The sequence below is a fragment of the Podarcis raffonei genome, chromosome 3 (genome assembly GCF_027172205.1).
Source record: "Podarcis raffonei isolate rPodRaf1 chromosome 3, rPodRaf1.pri, whole genome shotgun sequence".
In the NCBI taxonomy this organism is placed as follows: Eukaryota; Metazoa; Chordata; class Lepidosauria; order Squamata; family Lacertidae; genus Podarcis; species Podarcis raffonei.
This window is the reverse complement of record NC_070604.1, coordinates 66,263,185-66,291,155: the sequence shown is the minus strand read 5'-3', so window position 1 is coordinate 66,291,155 and position 27,971 is coordinate 66,263,185. Positions and strand designations below refer to the sequence as shown.

General features: G+C 43.3%; 1 protein-coding gene across 3 annotated transcripts in view; it reads right to left on the bottom strand.

Annotated features, from left to right (window-relative positions):
* GRM1 (glutamate metabotropic receptor 1) overlaps positions 1-27,971 on the bottom strand; it is a 168,953-nt gene that overhangs the window by 99,385 nt on the left and 41,597 nt on the right. For all 3 annotated transcript variants that reach the window (XM_053382111.1, XM_053382113.1, XM_053382112.1), the window contains exon 3: positions 22,728-22,977. In XM_053382111.1, the coding sequence (XP_053238086.1) occupies positions 22,728-22,977 (250 nt within the window). The remainder of the gene's footprint in view (positions 1-22,727; positions 22,978-27,971) is intronic.

Genomic DNA, 27,971 nt, shown 5'->3' with positions numbered 1-27,971 from the left:
TTTCCATTTTGCAATTCACAGGAACCAGCACACCATGTTGCACAGGCTGCTAGGCTTGCATGTGTGAAGGAACCGAACGATGGCCCTTGTGCCTGGGAATCAGATGGGAGCGCATCTATGAAATAGGTCACTCCCCCTCCCAAAGCTGCAGGGCTGTGGCTTCATGGTAGGGCATCTGCCTCGCATGTAGAAGATCCCAGGTTCAAACCCTGGCATCTCCAGGTAGGGCCAAGAGACACTCCTGCCTGAATCCCTGGACACCTGCTGCCAATCTGTGTCCACTGAACTAGATGGAACATTGGTCTCATTCAGTATAAGGGAGCTTCCTATATCCCTATTCCCATAGCTCAGGCTACTTGAATTCTCAAGGGACACTGTGGGACTAAAATAGTACAATTGTGATTTTGATTTCTGACTGCTCACCCGCATGAGCTGCAAAGGTGCCATAGGCCTTTTTCTTGTTTCTGACCAATTCAGGAAAAGGAATTATAATTCTCTACAGGTTAAAGGCCTGATAACGCATACCCAGCAGGCTGAAAGTGAGAAACGAGCGTCAGGTTTTGCAGCTCCCCCAGCAGCATATAGGGCTTTGAATATCAGTAAGGGACCACACATAGAAATTCCTAGACCCTGCTTATGTTATTCATCTGCAGCGGGTGGGGGAAGGAAGTGGAAGGATGAAGACCTACTTGAATAGGAATTGACATGCCGTGGCCTTGGCTCACATTCAAGTATCTAGAGTATATGCCATGTCCTTGTCTCCAGATGCCATGGACAAGTGATTATTAGCAAGGACCTCTTCAGAGGCAGGTCAATAGGAGCCTTTTGCAGTGACCCGCAAGACTCCCACACTGGTTCAGTCTGAGGGAAAGCACTTGGGGGATGTCATAAATAATTGCAAATGAGAGCTCATAATAGTGTGCTCCACGGTTCAGTTTCCCACAAGGTTTCCTCTGTGACCCCAGCAGCTGTCATTTCCCTCTTCATCTGTCCCCCACATAGAGCTTACCCATGTCAGCAGAAGGGGACAGTTGCTCTCTGGATCACTTGACTGCAGAAAGGACTGTCTTTCCTGGGAAGTTTCATTTGGAACAAAGATATTGTTGACTAGGGTGGCAAAGAGGAATTGCTTGAGAAGTGGGGGTGCACTCAAATTTGGAGAGAAATTGTTTGGCCAACAGAGAACAAAGAAAGTTCTGGATTTATTTGACTGCAGAAAGGACTGTCTTTCTTTGAAAGCTGGGAGGGAATGCAAGACCATGCAGTACTAGCTAGTTACTGAATTCAAGAGAAAGCAAAATAGTGTTTTCTTAAACCAACCTTCGGCAACCTGGTTCCCTCCAGACTTACTGGACTCCAGTTCCCAACATCCCTGCCTGTTGACCATGTTGGATGGGGCTAACTGGAGTTCAAATTCAAATATGGAGGGCAGACCCAAAGTGTGACCTCTTGTGAATAGAAATTTCCATTCAGTATTCTCTTCCAAACCCAAAATGTTCTACAAAACATCTTGCTTTCTTATCAGGTGTCTCAGAGACCAGCATAATGCCAAAGCTTCCTAGAACTATGGAATCCAACATTGTGTGAGCAGACTTCCACTCATGCAACGGGACTTTACCATCCTCTCCTTCCCCATCCATCTCCAAGCTCTGCATCCTCTATGATTTTGAGACACATGGATGACTGGAAGGGTGAGGAGTGAAAGGCGAAGTCCCAGCGCATGGGCAGACACCTATTCTGCTTGCACACCAACAGTGTTGGATGAAACCTACATAGTGCAGTTGGCCTAGAAAGTCCTGTTGCCCATGTTTCTTCTTTGTTCCTTGTTTATGCTGCATTGTGGGAATCATTGTGATCGCAGCCTTGGTGGGATATATAGAATGCAATGGACAATCTTAAAGAGATATATGGATGCATGTTTTTAAGGAAGCTGCAAATTGAAAGAGAGCAACATGGGTCTCATCAATTATTCATGAGGGATTAATCACACACTCTTCTTTTCCTGGTATATAATTGTGTGGAGAAAAAGCAGCTGTAGTTTAAATTTCAAAAAGTTGTGCAGGAGTGGTGCAACCAGCAAGAACAAAGTGCAAACACTGACAAAACCTTTAAATGTCATTATCTTAGCTAATGATATGCCCCAGTTTATAAAAGGGAGTTCAAAGGCACTAGTGGGTGTTGGGTTTTTTAGGGCAAAGTAATCCCAGGTGGTACAGTTTTATATTCTTCTGTCTCTTCAATGTTCTCTAAAACTACAAGCTTTTTGCTTTGTCTTTTTTTCCACCAGGCATTTGCTGCTACGGGACCAAGGTGGTTTCTTCCATGGCAGTTCATTCTGTTTTCCTGACATTTCCCTAACTGTTAATTTCTGTATGATATCTGAGCTTTCACACAACATAAAAGCCACTTCCAGAAATGTAGTGGAATATGATGCAAGTTTACTACTCATTTCTGCATTATTTGCAAGCAGACCTTTCTCCTGGAAGCAAATAACAGGGGAAAGAGCTGTATTTCTGCAAATGGCTTTTATGTCATGTGAAAGCTAAAATGTAATGCAGGAAGAAACATAACTGCTGTGTGAATGGAGTCCATGACAAATTTGGGGCATAACCTAGTCCTAGACTAATGAGTCTCCAACCTTTTGGGGCCCAAAGACCCAGCTAGAAATCTAAGAAATGGATGTGGACACCACAAATAGCCATTTCACAGGAGAAAAAACTAGCAAGACTCAGAAACCACCACTACCTCAAAAAACCCACACCCAAGCAAAAACACCCATACCTCCAAAAAACAAAAAACAGGCATAAACAATTAGCCCCCAACCAAGCAACTGAAACCCCTCACACACACACACACACACACACACACACACACACACACGAGAGGGGAAGAGGGTACATGGGGAATCCCAGATCTAGACTGTTTTGCATGCAGAGCTCAAAATGGCTACTACAAAATATGCTTTTAACCTTCCCATTTTGGCTTTGTTTTGGCCACAGTGCTCAGTGTTCTTATGGAACCTATGGAATGTAAATTTGAAATTTACAGCCAGCTGTAATATAAGAGAGAACATGATGAAAATGGCTCATAGGTGGTACCTCACTCCTTCCAAATTATCAAGAATGTATAAAAAATTTGGCAAATGCTTGTTGGAGATGTGGAGGAAATAATGGTGACATGATCCACATGTGTTTTGGCCACAGTGCTCAGTGTTCTGCAATGCATATGCAACTATTCCTGGTAAGGAGAGACTTTCCTGCACCTCATTTATATGCATCTGGTGGTCTGCTGTTCCACCACCTGCCACACGTCCCTTTTTCTGCTTACCCAGGCAGAGCAAATAATCCCGCTGCCGGCCAAACACATCCTAAGGACACCCCAGAGTGAACATTCTTCCATGGACAGAAGTGATCTAGAAATTATTTAGGAGTACCAGCCCAGAGCTTCCCCAACCTCGCCACCACCTAGCACACCTCATCACCATCCTGCTGTGTGGCAGCTGCTCCCTTACATGCCACTGCTGTTGTGTTATACGAATTGGTATAAGTCCAGCTTGATGGGGCTCCCTAGTCTGGGACGGGTGCCATCAATCATCTAAGGGGCCACCTTCTATGATGATCTGCTGTCAGACTGAAGGGAAAATGCATTTCCTATTTTTATTCATTATTAAAGTGCATGCCAGCTTTCTACAAAAATGATAGAAAAGTGTAACTTAAAAAGAGGACAAAATGCAATCTGAGTGCAAAACAAAGTAACAAAACCAGCAGCAGTTAACAACAAACAAGCAGCACTTTTAAAAGGAGATCAAACTGGAGAAAATTAGGAGCTAAAGGACTGCACCCTTCTCTCCTGTCATGCCTCCACTTTCTTTTGGCAGCCTTAACCAGGGTACCCTCTAAAACCAATATTTGTGGCTGCTGCTGTGGTTAATAGGGAACCACATTTGTGGTTAACTGTTGTTAATGCCAGTATAACACAAAGCCACAGTTAAAGCAAGGCAGAAGGATTCTAATGAGAGACTGGGCGATTGTATGCATGATCTTACTGTCCCCTTGTGATGTTGTAACCATGGTTAAGATGTTGAGAATGCTATATCCACACTATGCCTTATCCCAGCTGTTGCTAACCTGATGACCTTTAGATACCATGGAGCACTTTGCCAGTTTGGACCAATTCCAGTGGTACAGCAAGCCCGCAACTTACATGGGAGTTACATTCTGGGAATCATACCTAAAGCTAAGATTGTGTATGGTCACAATCCCATTGAATCATTGGGTTTAATGGCAGGTGGAATTGAAAACTTCAATAAATATCTACTTTAAAAAAATGGCAGGTGGAATTGGCAAAATCTTGTTTCCCAGATGCCCACCCCCTGTTTAATTTTTAAAATATTTTTGCCAAGCACATAAATATGAATACCCATGAGTTTAATGTGCATAAGCTGTGGTCTTCCTGTATAAAAACCCCTGGAATTAAGGGTATTGATGAAAGAGCCCAAATGTTTCCCATGCTATTACAGTGGTACCTCGGGTTACATACGCTTCAGGTTACATACACTTCAGGTTACAGACTCCACTAACCCAGAAATAGTGCTTCAGGTTAAGAACTTTGCTTCAGGATGAGAACAGAAATTGTGCTCTGGCGGCGCGGCGGCAGCAGGAGGCCCCATTAGCTAAAGTGGTGCTTCAGGTTAAGAACAGTTTCAGGTTAAGAACGGATCTCCGGAACGAATTAAATACTTGACCTGTGGTACCACTGTACAAAACTGTTTGGAAGAATCCTAGCCTAATCAGCTATTTGGTTGGGTGCAGAGCAGTCAAACTGAACTTGAACCAGGGGGTGTTGCTGGGGTGACCCATACCCTAGATCTTTTGCATTAGACTATGGCTATCCTAGGGACGCGGGTGGGACTGTGGTCTAAACTACAGAGCCTAGGGCTTGCCAATCGGAAGGTTGGCAGTTTGAATCCCCGTGACGGGGTTAGCTCCCATTGTTCAGTCCCAGCTCCTGCCCACTTAGCATTTCAAAAGCACGTCAAGTGCAAGTAGAAGATAAATAGGTACCGCTCCAGTGGGAAGGTAAATGACGTTTCCATGCACTGCTCTGGTTCGCCAGAAGCCGCTTAGTCATCCTGGCCACAAGACTTGGAAGCTATCTGCAGACAAATGCTGGCTCCCTCAGCCTATAGAGTGAGATGAGCACGCAACCTCAGAGTCGTCCATGACTGGACCTAACCATGACTGGACCTAATGGCATAGCTGTCAACTTACAGATTTGAAAATAAGGGACCAGCAGTCTTGAAAATAAGGGACCAGCAGCCAAAATAAGGGACCTGCAGCCTCACCTGTTCCAGGCACTCCAGTCTTCCTGTCCTCCTGCAGTCTGGTCAAACTCATGCTGGTAGCTTCGAGAACACTGTCCAACCAACTTTGTAACCAGAGGTTCAACTGAATAGAATCTGAATCACATGCACCACAAGGCCTATGCAGCCTCAACTTAAGATGGCTCCCCGGCCTGGCTTTGCACTGCAAAGTTTGCAGCAGCACGTGCAACAAAATGGCGTCCAGCATTCAAAAACCTCCTCAGCTTGCATTAACTAGCCACACACAAGGCATGCAAGTTCCACCTCCCAGTTGTTCTTAGACTTCTTATTGGGTGAGCAACACAGCCAAGCAACAGAGTTGGAGCCTCCCTCCTCCCTGGCCGGCAGGGAGGGAGGGAGAGGAGCTGCTTCCTTTGAAATTTAAGGGACATCATTTAAGGGACATTTAAGGGACACCATTTAAGGGACATTTAAGGGACATCCATCAATAAGGGACAGCAGCGGGACATGGCGCTGGAATAAGGGACTGCCCCTTCAAATAAGGGACACTTGACAGCTATGCCAAATGGTCAGGGGTACCTTTACCTTTACCTTTACCTTTGGATATCCTACCCCTTATCAAATGTTTTGTTTGTTTTTCTTTATTTATAGGGTGGCTGGACACACTGCTATTGAGACCCCAGTCACCCAACATATTAATTTCCTAGAGGCATGCATATGTATACATTAGCATATGCAAATTTGTGTCACAGGCCTGTGCCCTGAGTCCTTTAGAAAGATCCCTGACCTGAACAACAAAGACACAGCAAACCAGAAGAACTTCCTTTTCAGGTGAACCTGAACTGAACTCAAACGCTAAATGTTTTGACTCCATGGTGATGAAGCTGTATCTTCCTGAGATCTATGCCAAGTGCAGGAGCACTTCTTTGGGTTGCTTTTTCTGGATTCAGCATTTGTTCTTCCCATGCGGCTGGCTTTTGTTTAAGGCTGGTCCATATCCTAAAGCATGTAAGAACACTACATTTTGGATGAAGGAAATAAAAGATTGCTTACCTGTGGTCTTGAAAGGATTTGAGGGGCACACGAATGATAAAAATGGCTTCAGCACAGGAGCACCTTTGTAAAGCTACATTATAAAGTTCACAAAGCCATATTGGTCAGGCTTGAAACTACTGCAAGCATTCTCTCCTGTCTGTGGTGCTCTCTGTCTCTCTTTGTGTGTGTGTGTTGTGTGTGTGTATACACTATCACAACTGGGTACATGTCAAGAGCAGATCCACAGAGAGTGAATAGATACATGTAACGATTTCAAATGGCCTTGATGAACACAGGCATCAGCTTTTATTGAATCTACAGTTTGTTTGACCAACCATAAAAATACATGGCCCACTGACAAGTTGATCTGATGTCCAAAAATGGCCACTTACAGTATTCAGGCCATTATTAGAACTGCGACGAAGGGAGAAGCTTAAGTTAAAACGTGTGTTAATTAGCTGCTGTTATGAAACAATGACATTACAATCTAAATCTCTGCAATCAATTATTTATGGCTAAGTTATGCAAACATAAATGCATGATAATGAAATTCCAAAGACTGTATTTCTTGAGTTCTCTCCTGGAACCCGAGGGATAGCCCAAACAGTTTTGCATTCTAAAAGTGAAATTAAACAAATAAACCTCACAGAGCAACTAAAGACAAAACAAATTTCTAAATGTTGTTTTGGTTCTAAAAAGGAACAATGCAGCTGCAAAAGTCTGGGGAGACTATCAGCAACAGGACTATGACATGCAATGAAACACACATTAAAACATACATCCCCAAAGTGACTAGTTTCCCACAGGAAAGATGATGCTATTGACACCAGTGGCAGCTTCTCCCCAAAGATGAACAACTTCGAGACAATGGGTGGACTTCAATGTCATGTTGCTACAAATGTTCCACCTGCACCAGGCAAGCATATCAGCTTGCCAGACCTCCCGTGTGTGCTGTTCTGTGGTTGCCCCTGACCCGCCTGAGCCAATTTTAGGGGGCATGGGTAGAGAATGGGGAAGCCATGTTGCCCTAGTGCTGGACTTTTGCTGATGGGATTCATTAGGTGAATCCCATCCAAAGTGATTTACATTGTGAAAGCAGTACATGATCCTCATATGAATGATTGGTTCCTGGCACCAATATGCAACCATACATTTCCAAGCATTATCTAGTTTGGTCTTGTCATGTTTTCAGTACCCGATTCCAGCAGGCTTGGAAAGCAAAGGGACCTCACTGCTGCCCTTGCAATGATGCCAATTTAAAAATAAACTACTAATCACAGAAGGATGTTCTTCAGGGAATATCTGGCAATATTTGACTAGCTAACTGGCCAGTGTCTTAATCCTAGTTCAAGCTATAAATGTGGGTGACTCTTGGTCACACCACTGTTGCTAATGAGGTCCACACTAACTTGGCCTAAATATCTACAAGATGCATTTCTCACTGGGGGCCAAATTAGGAACAGTGTCCCACTTCTGTGCACTATTCCCTTTTTCCCTAGGCCAAAATTTCCTGTGAAATATTTCATAACAGTAGCATTGCTTATAATCAACAATACAATTCTTACTGCAAAAAAATATGCTTTACACAACACTCTATCCTTTATGACACTGCAGTGCATTCAGCATAAACTGGCTATGTAGAGCAATCTTGCACGTGTTAAGAAATAGCGATAGTCTGAAACGCTCTGCTCTAGGCACTGACACCGTCTTCATTTTTAGAACATTTTAATTGGTATCTGCATATCTGGGATATTTTTTTTCTTGCTTGTATTCCCAAGCAAGAGAGGAAAATGGAAAAGAAGCGCTAATCCACTTTATAAATTAGCACATACACAATGCTGGAGAATTGCCTGCCTTTTATCATTTTGACATTGGCTTGGTAACACTTAAGAAAAACAAATCCTGTAACTGCATGCAATTAGCACCCAGTAATAACCTTGTATACACAATCTCAATGTGTTGAAGAGCACCTTTTCATCCCTCACCCCACCCCATTCTGATGCAGCCAGCTAGTGGCTTATGTCAGCCAGTAATTATCAGAGTGCATCGCAAGTTGTTTCCTTCCCCAAAATACCCAAAAATTATAGACTAGACTTTGCAGTCTTCTGGCTGGAGACAAAGGAGAAGAAAAGAAAAGCCAGATAAACAGGATAAACATAATGCTAAAAATGCTACTGGTTGGTTGAAGCTGATGTTATAAGTCCCCAGTTCTATCAACTAGTATTTCTGGATTTTACTTATAAGCCCCCTCAGAGCCACTTCACACATTATACAGAAGCAAGTCCAGGTTTGCCACTACAGGTAAATGGATCAACCCAGTGGCGTAGCGTGGGTTGTCAGCACCCGGGGCAAGGCAAGTAATTTGCGCCCCCTAACCCGTGGATTTGCGCCCCCTAACCCTACAAATCTATGCCTATGAATGATGGTCCCTCTCTCTCTCTCTTTCTCATATTCCAATTGATTCCCATTTCCGCCGATCGATCCCCGAAGCTCTCAGCCAGCGAAATTCGTGCGTAATTACGCTTCGCCATCCCTAATCCTGCCGCTTCCACCGGGAAATCATGACGGTGCGTTTCTTCTCTCCAAACTTTCCCCGGCCCTTTGCCGGCCGGCGCAGCCCTTTTGGCTACGAGCTCCCCTCCTTCTCTGCCCGCTTCCGACCCCACCTCCCCGTCCAGCCTCCCTACCTCCTGCAAAAAGGTGCCGGCGCTGAGCAGGACATCCCCCGCGGCCATCGGAGAGAGGCGGGGCCGAGGGAGGCGAGCCAATGGGCGAGGTGGGGCGGGGTAGGTGGCCACGGGGGCGGGCGCTGCCGCAGTCCTCGGGTGGGCAAGGTAGGAGCAGGCGGAGGCTGGCCGACCGCTCTGACAATAGGGGCGGGCCGAGGGCACGACGCGGCTGGGCCCTCTGGACTCGCGCCCCCCCCAGATGTTGCGCCCGGTGCGGCCGGCACCCCTGGCACCCCCCACGCTACGCCACTGGATCAACCTGTGATATGGATTCTTGCTCTCTCTCTCAATTAAACCTGCAAGACACAGATGTATGAAAATAGGCATTTGTTGCATGCACACACTGGATTCTTAGAACACACCTAACAATTGTGGTTTTAAAATGAAATGTGTTTTTCTGTAAATAATAGTAATAATCACATTTCAGATCAAGTGTTTTCCTAAAGCCCCACTGCTAGAATCTTGAAAATCTCATCACATTTTTCTCATTCTTTACACAGCAGCTAAACGATGTTTGAGACCCAGGACTGATCATGTGGTCTTTAAGATGACCATATGCATCATACCGCTGCCCAGCAGTTAAATAGCTGAAACAAAAGAATGGCCTAGGTGACGTGCCTATGTTCCTAGCTACTTCAGTTAGGCAGGCAACCTGGTGTCCTTCAGATGTTGTTGGACTCCAGCTCCCATTAACCCTTAGCCAGCATGGCTAAGAGCAGGGATGATAGGAGATGGAGTCCAGCAACGTCTGTAGTCCAACAGATTTTCCATCCCTGAGTCAGAGCATGTGTGGAATCGTAACTCAAAAACAACTAGAACTGCTATAATAAGTGGAGGGTCCACAACTTGGAGAAAGAAGATTACTCTTAGACTTAGGAAACTGGCTGTTTTTTAACTAGGATACCAAAAGCAATCAAAATAGCTTGGAATTCCCACCCCTTTAGAGAAATGAGCTCCTGACTAATAAAACCAGGAAATAGCACCCTCATGCTCTAAGGAACAAAGGCTGATGTTTACATCAGAGAAAGCCTATCATCAGTGTCACTGTCTCCCTCCATTCAAGAGTAAATCTTTCTGGTTATTCCTCCCAGAGCCAGAACTCATCCAAGCAAACTTGATAAGTGTTAAATGAGTTTTCTTTTTTGAGAGAGGGAAGAAAGAATGTGATGACTTTTTGAAATCACACCAACAACAAAATAGGCACGCTAGTAATAAACAATACAAATATGAACACTGGAAAACCACCACCGCTCAGTGTAGACAATCCTGTACTAGATGCACAATGACCACACTCAGTATAAGGCAGCTTTCTGTGTTCCTAACCAGTACAGGCACATGGTGGGCAAGCACCCACTAACATCCTTGCAGCCACATTCTGGTCCAACTGAGGTTTTCTAATGACTCTTCAAAGGTAGAACCAAGTAGAGCACATTGCAATAACCCACCCTGGTAAGAATTAGTGCATTTGTATTTCAAAAAACAAGCAAACAATTTTTAAAGTTGCATTGTAATACAATACAGAGCTACTGCTGAGAACATCCAAATCCCAAATCCCTGGAGCCAAGAGCATTTCCTAGAAAAGGTGTCTGCAGAATTTCAGCTGACTGCACTTATAGAGGGTTGCCATACATCCAGGAAAACTCAGACATGTCCTCTTTTGGGGGGCCAACATGCCCATCTGGGCGGATTTCTGCATTTTAAAGGAAATGTCTGGTTTTTTTTTGGGGGGGGGGCTTGGGCTGTTCTGCATGCCACTGCCACTGCCAGCCCAAGCTGAGGGAAAAGGCATGCGGGCATGGCAACAGCCTCCCCTTCTCTGGCTCGGGCTGGCAGTGGCACAGGCTGTGCTCTATTTTGCTGTTCAAGATATGGCAACCCTAATTCAATGTTCAATGTTCCAACCATAGCATGTTGTTGGGAAAAGAACAGAGAAAAATAACACAACCCCAACCCTGATGGTATCCTAAGGCATTGAAAATTTTGGACACCTCCCTATACTTGTTAATCCTCTGTCTTTTTGTACTTATGTATCTCAGGAGCTGCTGTGTTTTTCAGGCAGTATGGAAATGGAAAGGAGCCACCATAGAGTTTCTTTTGCAATGTTGCAAAATAGGTTGAGGTAGGACTCTTGAATTGTCCTCTAAGGTATATTGGATCATGTGGTGACCTCGGATTGTGCAGTTTACCATTCAGGGAAAGGATAACTTGGACAGCCAGATGCTAAGGATTAACAACAGGGGCTCACTCCTCTTGTCCCACTCCTTTCCCCTGGGGAAAACTGCTCTTTAGTGCTCAGTCAGAGCAAAGAGCATTTCAGTAACCCCCACCCCACCCCAATTGCTATTTGTTCTGATCTATTGCTTTGGGAAGAATCTATTGTTCTGATCTTCCATTGGGAAGAAGTGGGCAAGTGAAAAACTGCTTGGACCTGTGCTTTCTAGGCATAGCACAAGTGGACGCATGGACAAGCTCATAGTATTAGAACAGCATTAGAACCAGAAAACAAATAAAAGTACGCACATGAAATATCTCTTTCTGACTCTCCAGAAGATACCACCTGGCTTTTCTCAAACCTTTCTCTACATGTAAGAGAGCTACAAAAAATAAAATACTAAGAACACCCAAATTCTACCCCAGAAACCAGATGTTGAATTTGCATTCCGAGCCCACGTTTATGTATAACAAACACAAGCATTCGACATAGCCTGCTAAATAGGTTCAGACAATTATTCAAGGATAATGGTAAGACTTAGACTTTAGAGGTTGAAACATAAAGATGGACAAAGGTAAAGGTGTTCTGTGAATGCTCATTTTATGGCAAATAGCACTGTGTACTTTTGAAAAGCAGTGTTAAATGGATAGTGTACACTAGCCCATCAGTTTATATTGAGAAGCATTTCTAAAGACAGCTGGTGCTACCCAAACAAGCTTGATTTCCAGTCCTTGAGACTGCACCCTCTCTTCCCTATAAATGTTGATTGTGGAATCACTGATGAGCAGCTGACAACTCTTGTCAATTTCTGAAATGAGTTCTCCCTTTCTTTAGGTAGCATATTGTCTTTCAGGAAGTATGATAGACATTTCCATGATTTATTTGGGGGGATGGGAGAAAGTAAATGAAATAATAAATCAAGGTAGTCAGCATCCTCCGAGCTTTCATCACAGCTGAGATGGTAGTCTGTAAACATTGCCTGCTCAGAAGATGACACACTGATTGATAATCGTATAAAAGATTCCATGTGTGCTGTTGATAAGTGTTGGTGACAAAAATAACTGCAGAGGTGCCTCATCCTGTAAAATATTTACGCAGATGCTTGGCCTTGAATGACAGAACCCAACCCAAATGAAGTCTAAGCAGGTGTGGCTTAATATATTCACATTCTTCCCATGCCCCCCCCCTTATTCCTCCTCATCGCCTATGGTTTATTACCTCCCTACATAGGTGCCAGAGGCTGGACACTCACATTTTTGTGTGCATGCTATGGGCATGCTGACATCAGACACAAGTGTGCATGCAGCGTGCTCAGCCCTGGGCACCCATGTTCCCTGGGCAAAGCCAGTGGGCCAGTCTCCCCATCCTTTCTGCCTCCACCACTGTCAAAATTCAAATGGCTATTAGTCACTGCTGCTTTATACTACCACCAGGATCAGAGGCAACATGTCTCTGAGTAAAAGTCACTGGGAAACAACAGACTGAGAGGACTATTGCCCTTAGGTCCTACCTGTGGACTTCCCTGAGGCATTTTTGGATTGCCACTGGGGAAAAGGGGATGCTAAACTACATAGGCCTTGAGTCTTATCTAGCAGAGCTTCTCTTATGAAATGCAAGTTCTGTCAAACATCTTGGTGCAAATATGTTCATTTCCTTTCTTTTGGTGGTTTGCATGTGGCTATCCTAAGTCAGCTGTAAATCAAATATGTGTATGTGTGTCTAGGTGCTAAATAAGCATCCTCTCTCACTCTAGTTCTGCACATTCCCCATTTGTCCCAGAATTATCCTTTTTTATCCTTTAAAAATAAACAATTCCAACACTGGATTGCTGCCAAAGGTGTGCAACTAGGGGCAACTTAATGTGGACACACTAAGGCAGTAGAGTGGTCTCCAAAAATCAAATATCTGTGTAGGGATTTTAACTTTTTAAAGAGGGGAAACCTTTCATGTTCAAATCTCTAGGATTAATGAAGCATTTGATTAATTGGACATGGTTCTTTACTATGAATAACAGGTCTTCAACATCTGTAAGTATCCCTTTGATAAAAAAAGGTAAACAGTCTCATTGCGGGGCCAGTAATTACACAGAGCTTTAACATTTTAAAAACAAAGCCAAAAACCTTTCACCTCCAGTTTTTATATACAGGCAGACAGAAGATCCTGTCATGGTTTTCAAAACAAGTAGGTCATTACCACCATGCTCAGAAATATTTTACAGAATATAACCACACTTTGGTGGAATCCCCCTTCATTGTTTTATAGACTAGTTTTGATACAAAAAGAACATCAACAATACACTGAATAATGAAGTGCTTTCAGTGATATCCCCCACTTAACACTCCTTTTCTTCCTTGTGGATCACTAATACCATGTGAGTTGCCCAATAAATATTGGGATTTTAAATTATCTGCTCAGTTAGGTTTGGTGAGGTAGACCCAATGCTTTAGGATCTATGTGACTAGCGGCATAACTAGCTGCTTGGGTGCCCAGGCAGCGCAAATGCCCTGTGCCTGGGGGCGGGGCAAGCCCCTGGCCTGGGCAGAGCATGCTGGGCGGAACCTCCACAGAGTCCGCAAGCCCCACATTGCTGTTTTGGGGAGCGCAGAGCCTGCAGGTGCCTGAGCCACCACGTAACTCCCCAGGAGAGATGTGTGGCTCAGGTACGCTGCAGGCCAGGCCCTGCAGTTACCCCCCTCAGTGATGACACCCGGGGCACACCGCACACACTTTCCTGCACCACCGTATGTGACTGAAACAGCACATATGTGGCTGAAACAACAAGGCCTTGCACCAAATTAGCTGCAGCACAATCCTGACATAGGTGCAGTACGTCTCTCCTGCTGATCTCCTCTGCCTTTGTGATCATGGATAAGGGGAGCCATGGCCATAGGGAGAATAAAGTCATCATGGAAGATGATGACAAAGCTATTTACACCTTGCACCTTGCTCCCTCCCCTCCCCTCCCCTCCTATAACCTGATTCCTAGTCACTTGTCTACTGTGCATGCTGTTATTTAACACGAGATCGGTGCTGATCTGGCATGCGTTACCAAGTCCTGAGTATATGAGGTGGGGGCAGTTGATCTGACCCACCTGCACCGCACTTGGATACTCAATGCAGCATCAGCACAGGCTTCAGAGACTTGGAGAGGGGCGGGGAGGAGTTCTGAGGTCTATAAAATTTCCATCTCTATCTCCAGAAAACCCCTTGGTGAGGGCCTGCACCTGGCCTTGTGCCATGGAGACAATAAACTAGGGTTACTCCTGATGCCCACAAGCTTCTCTGGTCAAACTGGCAGAGGTGGTCTCTGTTGCAGTTGGAGGACCACAGGGAAAAAAAGTTCTGGGGGCTATTGACATCCATGCTGATGGTTAGCATTCCAGTTTAGGACTTTATGGCCTCCATGATAACCACGGAGTCTCATAATCTGTCCAGTAGGACATATCATCAACTTGGCCTTTTCTCCTGGTGGAATAAATGGGTTTGTGTGGACAGGCTGTCATGGTGAAATTTCACCCCTATCCCACAGGGATGGTGGACAGATTTGGATGGTCTGCCCTGTGTTTTCCCCTCCAGTGGGAGGTTGCTTCAGTGTACACTGACTGGGTCCATAAACTGTTTCAAATACTTTTGACCACACAAGTATTATTCTGTGAGCTTAAAGGACCTGACTCAAATATTCCTATTCATAGCATTTTTCTTACCAGAGATATTGCAATTGGAGGTGGCAAGTTTCTTGTGAATTCACTTTGAACCCTCCAAGCACATTTTGAGTTCATTTTATATTCACTGTAATTGTACTGATGAGTAGAATTCATTTGATATTCGTTCAGCCCAACACATTTATTTTTGTACCAAAGGTGTTCCGTTTTAAATTCACTGGATGCTAAACAGGAACACTTTTGGGAAGCTTATGGATCTTTGATGGGTTGGTGTCCTTAGAGGTATTTGCAGTCTAAAAAAAGTATATTTTGTGTGTATATTAAAGTGTACACATACATATTATGTACCTCTCTCTGAAACGCATCACACATAGGGTACTTTAGTTTTAAAGGAACCATAAGACACTTTGTTGTTTTATGACACAGAAGGTTAGTGAAAGAGTAGGAGATTACATCTTCAAAAAGATGATTCTTACCTGTTTGGTATATTTCTTTGTATTCTCAACAGGTAAGATATTTGTATCCATCAATGCAATGACACAACCTACCATAATTCAATTTGCTGTACTATACCTGTTTTGTTTTGACCAGCACTTTAATTTCAATTCAGATGTGCTATCATGTGTAAGATAAACACCTGCAGTCTGATCAGTAGTGTCTTGAAGGATAAATGTTTCCAGAACTCAATGCATATACCAGCTTTCCTTTGCCTGGTGCTTTCTAGGTGTTCTGGACAACATATCCCATAACCCATTGGCCATGGTGGCTGGGGTTGATGGAAGTTATAAATCCTAAACATCTGTAGGGATCTAGTTTAGTAAGGTTTGCACTCCACCTCATGCATCCGACAGAAGGCACCAAAGTTGCTTGTCACTGTGGCCTTGGAAAAGGCCTGAACTGTTCTTTCCTTTTCATGGTGACAACACATGGCCCCACTTAGGACACCTTGGGCCACAGATGAAGAAAACCATTGTTTAGCTTTTATTATGCAAAAGTTATGTGAAATACATGCATTAGCATTCAGAGTAGACATTCACATATTAGCCATTCAGGAACATAGTGTACCTTTGGCATCCTTTGCCAAAAAGTAAGTCCTATGGAGGAGATCCAGGCCAACCTAGTAATATTTCTTCATAAGTTTTATTTTTCCTAGGATGCACTTTTATATGCATTCATGGGCGTGAAAGAGAGAGAGAGAGAGAGAAAGGAAGTGATGCTTTTAGTACATCTCTAATCTGCTTTCTTCCCTGTGTCCTCTACACCTCCAAGAAAGTCAGTGACAATATGATTATCTGCCTTCTTATTAATTATGTTTCCATGGTACATTCAAAACTAGAATTAAATGTTTTAAAAGCAAGCCTTGGGGGGTTTTTTTGCAAGGGGGGGCATTTGCTTTAAGGGCAGACTCTTTTCCCACTTATTTTCTCAAGGTTTGTTTGTTTGGGATTTTTTGGGGGGGGGTTGCCAATGTGAGGCAAAATAATATCTTTATCCTTTAATATACTCCATTATGCTTTTTTGACAGTTCTTTGTGGGGGTGGGAAGGTCTGACACAGAGATCAGACCACAAAGCTTATATGGAAGTTATTGAACCATTTTGTACATCAGCCTCTTAGATGTCATAGTACTGAAACTATTCAGCTGGTTTGTAGTACTGAACTGATCAGGGAGGCTGATAGTGGTTCATAAATGGGACTCTTCAATGCAAAAGAGCCAAGATGAATTGGATGTACTGAGTTAACTCTATTAGATCCTGCATCTTATTTGGAAACTGTTACCTTTGCAATCAAGACACAGAAGGAATTCAGCAATTGCAACCCCTTTCTCCCCATACACCCTTTAACCCATCCCTTCCACAACATTGTGCCCTCCAGAAGTTTTGTACCAAAGCTTCCATCATCCCTAGCCAGCAAGGCCAGTGGCCAAAGAGGATGGGAATTGTATACCAGGACAGCCCCAATTTGGGAAAGGCTCAGTTACTGCATCTCAGATAATATGCTGCAACTATAACACCCATGCACAAACCACACCAAAATTACAGACACACATGAGATGCTGGCCCTCCTTTCATACTTACAGTACAAAGAGGAAGAAGATGCTGATGGACAAATTGGGACTCCTTCCCATGTTCCATCTCCTTGGGAAAATGGTAAGGAAATAAATAAAGCCAGTATAGGCCATGCAAGTCTCTGTTTTGCAGGAATTGTAGCAGGACATCTCAACCTGAAATCTATCAAGCCAAGTGCAGTCCATCAGCCATGTATTGTGGACTGCTAACTGCTCAATGGCTCAATGGCTGCCGCCATTTTGAAGTCCCAGAGTGGCAGAGAGAAACATGAGGTTTGTGGGCTGCCAATCACATGTGGTAGGGAAGCTGCTCTTGGCTTGCCAAGCCACAGGTTGGGAAGCCTACTAAACTCTGCACTCTCCAGGCAATGGATCCTGCTATCACAAAGAACATCTTTCTCTACTGTAAGCTTCAGAAAAATATAACCCCATATTTTATACAATTTTAAAAGTCTATGTAGGAGAGGCACAAATATGATTTGTTTGGTTTTTTTACTGATCAGCAAAAAGAAAAAAGAAAAAACCTGATGGATGTTCCCCTTGGTTCTTTGACTTGGCAAAATCAGATGCAAATGTATTGAAGCCATAAAGAGCTCATCTCTTTTTATATGACGAGGCTTTCATAGAGACATATTTTCATGAGCTATATTCCCCAGCCTTGCAGCATTCATTTAACATATTAACTGTTGCATGCAGAGTCAGCCACCTACTAATATGGTAATTTTCTATACAAGCACACTTGTGCTAATATTTTCATGACTTAAAAAAAAGTATGGTGATAAACCTCTGCTGAAATCCCACATGAAACCATCGTCTCTTTGTTTCATTTTGTCAAAATACAGCAGAGTGATCCCACATTACACAGGGATATTACCGCCAAAAGTGTACATGTCACGTACAGGAGATTAAGAGAAGGTTTAGAGCTAGGAAACCTCTTTCTTCATTAATGCATTACTAATTATCTTCTGCACCCAGAGCACAAAGGATAGGGGGGACCATTGCGGCAAAGCTCGCACTCCCTTCTGTAAAGCGCTGGCTAGGTGTGTGACCACAGCACAGCCCTTGGCTCCAAAGAAAATGTGACTAAATTGGTTGTACAATGTAGATGGATACTCTCAACACAGTCCAATATCCAGTGTCAGTAGAAATTATTCTACAATACCCTATTAGATTAGTTGTGTTAAAATCAATAGGACCTACTTCCATGTAACAACCATAATTCAGTGACTCCAAGTTATTGCATCTGCTGTCCTCTCTCCTTCTGTATGTTAGGTTTAATTTATGCTTGCTTTGCATAAAGTTGGGGCAAGATCCTAAATCCGTGTTAATGGAGGAAACTGACATTCTAACTCAGCACAGCACATCTAATATAAAAACAAATAATAAAGGTGAGGGGTCCCTTAGATCACACAGAGAACTAACATTATGGAGTGAACTGATATTGTTAAAATAATTGTAGCTGACAATATGTGTAGCTATTATAACATCAGAAGAGACACTAGTTTAAGTAACTGAAGCAGTAAATGCCATGTGGACGAAGGGGTGCACTGGAGCAAATATCCACTTATTTTTATCTATTTAGCTCTATTCTTTATTACAGTTTTGTGTGCCTTTTAATTTCATGAGAATGTTTTGCTTTAATAAAATGAAGGCATAAGAGATTTTGGGGGGGTGCAATTGCCCTCAAGGTATGTGACTTTCAAATACAAAATGGATGACTTATTAACAGACAAAGCTGTGGGAACAAGTTTGTCCAGAGATGAACCTTGTTTTGAGATTGCTCTTCACCCACACGTCTTCATACATTTTGGTATCAAATAGTGTCTTTGCCAACTGAAACAAAACCCTCAGAGCTTCCAGTCATGATCAGTCTCTTTTTTTGACAGCTCAGTCCACAACACTTCACTTCAATGAAACCTCATCTAGGGCCATAAGAGACAAATGACTGAAGCAGTGACAGGATTTAATCCCTCAGGCAACAGGAGGAGGAACAGCTACCTATCACAGCTATTTAAAATCTGATAGGAAGACATGAATGAAGGCAATTTAACAAGTTTTACTGTCTCCTGTTGAGGCAAGTTGCCAGAGTCACAACACTTTTTAATCATTATCAGTGTAACTGTGTCACCTGTGTCTATCACCACGAGGAATCATCCAAAAATACTACCAATGCTGTCTCAATTTCATGTTGGGCCTGAAGCAAGACTAGTAAGGAGCCTTGTATGTATGCAACTGAAAGCCCTTCTTGGCATTAACTTATCCAGAAACGCAAAAACACAGAACTTCTCTTCCACAAAGAGATGTGATCTCACCTTATGTATTTGAAACTTTCTTGATTAAATGTAGGCTTGCCATATGTCAGAAGAATTCCTAACATGTTCTGGTTTTTGGGTGTAAAAATGGCTTCAGGGGGAATTTTTGCTGCATCAGTAAAAGTCAGGAAAAACCTGGATGTATGGCAATTGAAAAAGCAACAGAAACAGCTCAAAAAAGCTTAAAATCACTGTGGATGTCAGGAATTTTACTTATTGAAATATGGCAACCCTATGCTACTCAATACTTTCTACAGTTGTTGATTTGACTAACATGAAAATTGCCGCACATCAATTAAACTGTATGAGGAATAGAATCTGTAAAGTCTGCAGACCTGGTCACAATTATTGCATGCAGTGATATCTACAAGAGCACCTCTGACCCCACACACATGACCTCTACTGAAGACCATGACAGCTCCTCTAAGTAACACAAGAGCATATGTTGGGATGCAGCAACTGAATGCAGACACATTGCTATCAGTGACAACCTGAAGATGTAAGGATTATTACCTGCATTCAAAGGACTGTGGGGGTTGGGGGTGGGGGTGGGAATGACTTTGTGACATGGCTGCAATTGTCACTTGGTTCTCCAAACAAGGACACATTTTTGGCCTGGTTTTTACTTTGTGAAATCTGGCAGCAAACACCAGGAGAAAATGGTGCTGTGCTGTTGTTGATGCTTAAAATACAACTTTGACATTTTTATACAACAATGTAAAGTATAACATGATCCCTGCACTGAGAACCAGTTGAAATGTTCAAAAACTCTTCAAAGGCAGCCCTTACAGGAAGCTATAGGTCAATAGCCCCAGGTCCCTGGTATCTTCAGGTGGGGCTTGAGGGAAGACTGTGGCGATTTAGTAAGCAGTTTCCCTTTAAGCTTTCTTGAAAGACAGCTGGGAGCAGTGCTTTTTTCTATGGGTATGCATACCCCTAAATATTTTGTGAATATGAGTTTGGTTTCATTGAGGGGCAGTATTTCAATATGAGTAGGAAAATGAGAGTACGCTCAAACATTTTTTGGGAAAAAAGCACTGGCTGGGAGTATTGTCAGCTGAAGGGAGTTAGTCTATAATAGGAAATGAGAAGTAACAATATTGTGAGGTCTGGGTATACTTCTTCAGTTTGCTTAGGTTGTCATTTGTTATTATAGAATAAAGTGTTGGTGATTTACTTCTGCCTTTGATTCATGGATACAGCAGAGCAACTTCTGGTTAATGTATGCCAATATTCCCTAACCTGGAACACCTCAGGGGTTTTGGACCACAATTCCCAGCAGCCCCCAACAAATGTTTGCAGCTTCTTTATTCCAGAAACACACTCAAAACTAAAACTGAACACTGCCCTTCTCCAAACACTCCAGTTTCTCCCCTATTTTAGGTCCTTTTTATACTTTTAATACAAATCCCAGTATGCAATTTACCACCACAATGCCACAGTGCATTATTGTGTTTTTCTTAAGTGGCCACTTCCATAAAAATGCTTATCATAGATTGTCAGTAATCCCCACAACAATCTTGCAGACTAGGCTGTTGTTATTATGTACCTATTACTGGGAGAATAGGATTGTGACTTTCCTAAATCTGCTGAGTTCATGGCCAAGTCTAGATCTGAATTGGGGGGATTTCTGATAAATAGAAAATAACCTGGAGCAGGGATGGATGACTTCATAGGCTGGGAGAACCAGATCTCCCCCAAACTGACTCCAGAAATTGATCAGCAAGAGAAAGTCTTGGGAAAACATTTTGACCTTTTCTGGCCTTCTTTCAAGACATGGAGAGGGTAGATGGCAGATCGTATCTGCTCTCCCTGCTCCCAATCTTCACACATTCATCTGAAGGTCAAAACAAGCCCTACACATAAACACTTGACATATGTTGGGTTATTACTGCACAGCTGGGAATACTGGAAAAGCAATTGTATGTGTGCAGGTTTGCTTCCCGCTTTATTTAAAACAGGCTGTAACCAACACAGGATGACCGGATGTCCACGCATGCAACAGGACTTCCCCTATCTCTCTTCCTCCCTGTAGTCTCCTGTTTGCTCCCAAAATCTGCTCCTGAGGGTTAGGTGTATTCACTCTGTGAAGAGGGTCTGATTGTTAAATCACTCAGGGGAATAGGGGCCTCCTAACAATTGTCAGCATCCTTAAAAGATTACAACTCCCAGAATTCTTTAGGGGTAGCCATGACGGTTTACAGTGACATCATAGTGCTTTAAATCTGTGGTATAAATGTGGCCAATATCCCCCTCCCAGTGGGCATGTTAGCAGAGTGGAAAAAGGGAATTCAGATTAGGAATCATATCAGGGAAAGAGTTAAACACTCATCCTCCAGCATTGCCGCTCTGATCAAATTAAGTATCCTCTCAAAGAGTCTTGAAAACTTATCACAATCTCTGCCATGAAATATTTATTTTGGTCCTTAGTCAAAGTAATACTTTGCAAATATGTAATTAAAAAACTGTTCCTGTGGGCAAAATACTCAAACATATTAATTTGGGGCCAGGGTATGCTACTCTTCAGAGCCTTTGCTGTAAAACACCAGTTGAGAAGCCTTCATAAAAGTGATATATGAAATGTAACAAGGCATTTAAAATTAAGTAATTGGATACATCTGGTATGGGGCAGTGAGATGTGCAGAACAAGAGCAGAGTGGGAAACTAATATTCTGGATTGCCATAAGATTATTATTATGCCCCACTGCAAGTTTGTTTGTTAGATTGGAGTGTTTCTCCTCCTTTTGGTCAGTTAACCACCCTACAACTCCGACCATCCCTGAACATTGGCCAAGTTGGTTGGAGTCCAAAAACTTCTGACATGAACTGGAATCCAACAACATCTGGAGGACACCACATCCCTCAATTTATATTCCAGTGAGTACTTGTGAATCTAAACTGTGAGTTCTACTGTAGGGGAAAGGCAGAAGATAAGTTTCCTAAATGATAATTAAATAAACAATGCAAACCATTTTGAGACTTGTAAAGAGAAATACTTATGTCAATAGTTTGCTTTATTTTTTAACTCGCTTCACTGTCTCTTAAATCTGAAGGACCATCTTGCCCTGAGCGAAGCGGAGTAGAAAGAGGCTTGGGAAAGTGTCACCATCCAGTTTCCGCAGTGGCCCATTCCCACCACAGAGGCCTCTGAAGGCCCATCTTGCCCTGAGGGGAAGAGAGAGTAGGCAGGAGCAGCTTTTTCTAAACCAACAAGTTTTCCTATCCATTCTATTGTATTTTAAAACAAACGGTGTTGTAATAGCCTTATGTAAATCACTTTGTGAGTTCTGGCTGAAAAGTAGTATATAAAGGCAATGCTATGACTTGTCTCCAGACAGAAATGTCCTTATCCCAAAACACCAGTAAAACATGACTGAAACAACCTACCTCCCAATCAAGAGGAGCTCCCCAAGCACTCCCAGACGTTTCATAGCCATAAGTATTCCCCTGACGGTCATGCCTTCGCAGAAACAAACCACAACTCTGGCCTTTGGCAACCTGTCACGGAGCTTCTGAAGCAGCTTTTCGAAGCTCTTTTCACCTGCGTTGCTGTAGATCTTGTCCGAATGAGCAATGCAAAGACCTTCTTGAGCAGCCAGCTCTTTGAAGGCTTCCATGCCACTCTCCCCATAGTTTCCTAAACAAAAAAATAAATAAATGGGTTATTATTACTATTGTGGCATCTGAAAGCTTACTGAATTAACAGACACAGTAAACTGAAATAGTGCAGCTGCTTTCTCCCGTTGTAAATCTTGGCTACTTAAATCACATAAGCATCTTAAACCACTGCCTTTCTTTTATTGGTTATTTGGGGGGAAATTAACGCATGGAAACTTTACTCTCAAATTGGGTTGTTAAAATGCTATCAATATCCAAGCCAGGTGAATAAGTCTGTACAACCAAACCAATCCCTGTGGGGCAACAGGGTCCAAGCATAATAAAGATGATGTGTTCTTCATTTTGTGGTTCCTTTACTATCTAGCCAAAAAAGCAACAGTGATTTACATAATGAGTATTTCTAGCAAGAAAAACACACTTGACTTAGAGAGGCTGACTTTCCCTTGTCAACAGATACTGGAAAGCGGCAAGCATTTGGAAAAAAGCCAAAGGGAGGAAAGCAGTGCAGAGGTTAACCAAGAAAGCAAGGATTTCACTGTCTCTGGGGGCTTGTTACTGCCAAAGACAGAGGAGACAGAAATCAATGGATGCTGTCAGCTTGTTAGGGCACAAAGAATAAGCAGTGAACCAAGACCGCCAGTGTTCAGATGGGCAAGGTACCATTTTCTCTCTCTTTCCAACTGCAGCAATAAGAATATAATTCAGAGCAGCCCTCCATTGGTTCAGAGCTCACAGGTGGCTTAGCTACGCTTTTTGTGTTCTGCCCTTTAGGAGTCTTCATTTGTTGCACAGAGAGAAGATAGCCACCTTCACATATCTAAAGAGCTGTCACATGGAAGATGGAGAAAGCTTGTTTTCTCTGGCTCTGGAGAGTGGGACCCGGACCAAGGCTTCAAGTTACAATTCTGTTATTCTAATACCAACGGCTGGTGTTTTGAAAACCCTTCCTCTTGAGAAGTACTGTTACTCATAAGGAGTTCTTATTACTACTGAGCCACATGGTGACTTTGGGATCTCAGTTGTGCACTTTGTCATGGGTTTACACCTTGAATCTTTAGGGATCCATGCCCTTGAAGACTGCTGGCAGTGGTGGCTCCACCTTTCCCATGGACTCCACCAGGAGCTCATCCATTGACTCTCCAACTGGAAGCCACACAAATGGCACCTCTGGAAGGACCCTGCAAAGTTCCCCCTGAACGTTCAGGGCTGGCAATGGTGTGGAGATGCCTGCTCCCCCAAGTCTTCAGTCAGTCAGTGGGAGGTCCAATTCATCCTCTGAGGAGCTGGTGTCCAGGTTAAAGCTGGGCATGACCTAGACACATTTTTAGAATGTAGCAGACTAAAGATCCCCTGACTTTACAAGCCTCAGCCATATTATATGGATGATACTATTTCTATTTAAAGTGTCCATGTGTCATGGAAAGGTGGGGGGGGGGACTGGCAGGAGGTCTGGAGTTGGCCTTTTCTCTTAAATTTTATATAAAACTTCTATTGACTGTAATGGGAGCAAATTTAGGTCAGGACAGAGCACTTTAAAAAATATTCCCTGAAGAGATCTTTTTTATTGAAAAACTCAAGCAGTGCTATTAATTGTGTGTGACAGCCAAGAACATTTGTTTGCTATGAGGAAGTTTCCTCTGATCTTTACCTATGCAACTGATAGCAACTGAAGTGGAGAACACACAAGACTGTATAATATTAAGAGGATATTTGTGGGGAGAAAGTCTAAGGACAAAAAGACGCAGACAAACAGACCTGGTTTCTTGGATCACGGAATCAGAAACTGAAAAGAACCAAACCAAGGTAGTCTTAACTTTTTGTTCCATTTACAGTTCAACGTATTCTCTGTATGGGCCTTTACAGCATTTTGAGGCTTACAATAGCCCATGGATCCTAAGAACAGAAGAAGGGCAATGGCCCATCTAGTCCAGTATCCTCTTCTCACAGTGGCCAACCAGATGCCTATGGGGAGACTAAGTAGGGCAGTTAATATTCAGAGGCATAGAATATTTGACTTTTACAGTAGGAGGTGCTAGTACAAAGTGAATGTGCCAATATACCTTAGGGTGTGCGGACCATTGACCTGAATCATGTATTTTATATGTTCTATATATGGAATCTTGTCCTGAACCCTTGTTCTGCCTGGTGGCAAGTCAGTATGTCAAGTCCCCAGTCCAGGGCCAAGCCACATGTCCAAAATCCAAACCAAAGCAGTCCCACAGAAATCCTGGACCATCCCAGTCCCACAGAAATCCTGGACCATCCAAACTAAGGTCCATCAACATGGGCACTTAAGCAGACCCAGGACCTTAGCTCTGCTGCCCTTTTATAATTTGCATGCTGACTGCAGCATCTGGGCTTGATGAGGCATCTGACCCTCACCTGTTCCAGCTGAGGAATTACACACCTCCTCCCAGAGCTAGCGAGTTCCACCTGGCCAGCTAGGGAGCTGGGCTGTGGGCCCTTGCCTGCCTCAACCTCCTGGAGCACCCCACCCATTGCTCCCTACGCCTCAGAGCCTGCCATGCTTGTGGAGACAGGAACCCCTCTGACTCCGGCGTCCTGCTGCTCTGGTTCCTGTGTACTGACTCCCATCCCCACGACGTCCTCCATAACCCTGTGAGTACTTCCTACACCAACCTCTCCTTCCCCATCCCCAGCTTGCTGTGGTGTCCCAGGCCAAGCGACACACCTTGCCAGGAGCCTCTTCCTCCTCCCTGCTGTCCTGCCAGATCATGACACATAGATAAGGTTGGTTCGTGTGATATAGAAAGTAAACATAACCATTAGCCATTGTTGGCTATGATATTTATTTTATGAGACAATTGTGTTGAAATTGCATGTTCAGTGTATGTAAAGCAGCCATGATGGATGTTGTGGTGAAGAACGCAATGCCCCCTGCTCCAGTTTCTATGCTCAATCACAAAGACAGATGGCCCAAGTAAAAAGTCAGACCTAACCTTCACAAAAACAGACGCTGCTGAAACCATCACAGTATTTATTGAACATCAGTTCTGTGAGCAAAGCATAAAAGTACAGTTGCCAACCATTTTCTTCTTGCAGAGTCTGTCTCTGCTCCTGCAGCTGTATGAAATACAGTAGGATAAAGATACAGCTTTCCCTTTCACTGTAACTTTGTGCTGGGTACCACTGAATCTCTTACAGTACTGCCACTCCTGCTCTTTGGAAAGACAGAAGCAGACATTGGAGAACAAAGATGGCGGCCCTCACAGGAAAGGCGAGCTTCCTACTGGTTACTGCTGCTTCTGTTGTAGCCCTTCTGGTTGCCTACTTGACATTGGGTGAAGAATATCCTTATATCTGTGCATGTTGGAAGACTTCCCCATTGCCTGTTGGGAGACAAGAAAGGAGTGTGGTGAATAAAAGTTAGCAGCTGCAACAGACAATACACGGGGCTTTGTGATTGTAAATGAGGACCACCATAGATGTTCTTCAGTTCTGCATGCCCCAGCCCAGCTCCCATTCTCCCCAGTGACATTCCCCATGGGGCCTATATTTAGAGATTGATCTGTTGAAGAAGACAATGTAGTAATAAAGACAATACTCACACATCTCATATAGTGGAATGTACTGGCGTTAAATCTCCATTCATTGTTTGTTCTGCTCCATGTGTCTTGGCTCTGAACCTGAAAGTTAGAAGGAGTCTTGCGTGTTTCACTACCAGTTTCAATAGAGTTCTGGGGTTTTTTGGTGTTCATTATGGAAGATTACTTACAGTTTGGGATTTGCAACCAATAGGTAAAAACTTTCTCCAACATCAATACTTACTCCTTGTCCCCTATGGGGGAGACACTCTCCGCTTCATACCTAAAGTTGAGCCATAGTTGGTTTCACCTAAGTTGTGCTTTGGTTGAATGTCTGAACCCACCTCAGGCAACTAACCATGGTTTATTTTACACCAACAAACCACAGTGTGAAGCCATGGTTTGTTGCCAGCTTTAGAATATCTGCTTTCTTTAACCATGGTTTGTCACCACACCTGAACTCATGATCCTGACTTAATTCTGGTTTGTTTTAGCAGCCACCCCAGCTGCTTGCCAAGCTACAGGCAAGAACATCTGGAAAACAAAACCAAGCAGCTCTCACTGGTGTTTTCTCAGAATTAGCCCTCCCTCCTCATTCTGTTTGGTAACAGACTGCTTTTCCTATCCAAATCCCCCCAACAAGTCCTCCCTCTCAAGTCAACCTGTCTAGCTTCACTACTGCTTTGCAAGGAGAGGAAAATTGGCTAATTGACTAAGATCTATCCAGGAGTGTACTTTGAAAGCACAACTTAACTCTTAGGAGGTTTGAATGACCTTCTGAGGATAAAAACAAATAACTTTGAAAGAGAAACCAAAGCTTAGGGTCCCCACTCCACAGCACTGTTGCTGGGATCTTCTTACTTACATATGGCAGCCTTAAGCATTGTAAGGAAGCTGGTGATGTGGTGAGGCTATGCCAGCCACATCACTTGATCCAGCCGTGTTGATGCATTAATCTGAGCTGCTAATTTATTGGGTAATTTGTATTTGTTTTATGACTGCAATTGTTGATTTCATGCTGTTCACTGCCATGAGACTTTTTTTCTTAATGTAGCCAGTATATAATTTTTTTCAAATAAATGGCAGACCAGGAACTTTGCAAGGGCATTTGTGAGAAGAGAACAAACCAGGATTGGGTAAAACAAGCCATAGTTTCATAGGTCATTTGCAAGACTGATCATAGTTTGGTCTATAAACCATGGGTAAAACAAATCCTGGTTTAGTGTTCCATGCAAACACAGCCAGTGTTAACCTGTGGGGTATGTTGTTAAGCTAGTTAGTGGTTGATGTTTTATTGTGTTTTTAATATTTTGTTGGGAACCGCCCAGAGTGGCTGGGGCAACCCAGTCAGATGAGCGGCATCTAAATAATAAAATTATTATTAAAATATAACTAATTAATACATAGCTTCATCATACTATACTGGGTGGGGAGACACTGTAACCATGGCTGTTTCTCCCTCTCTCTG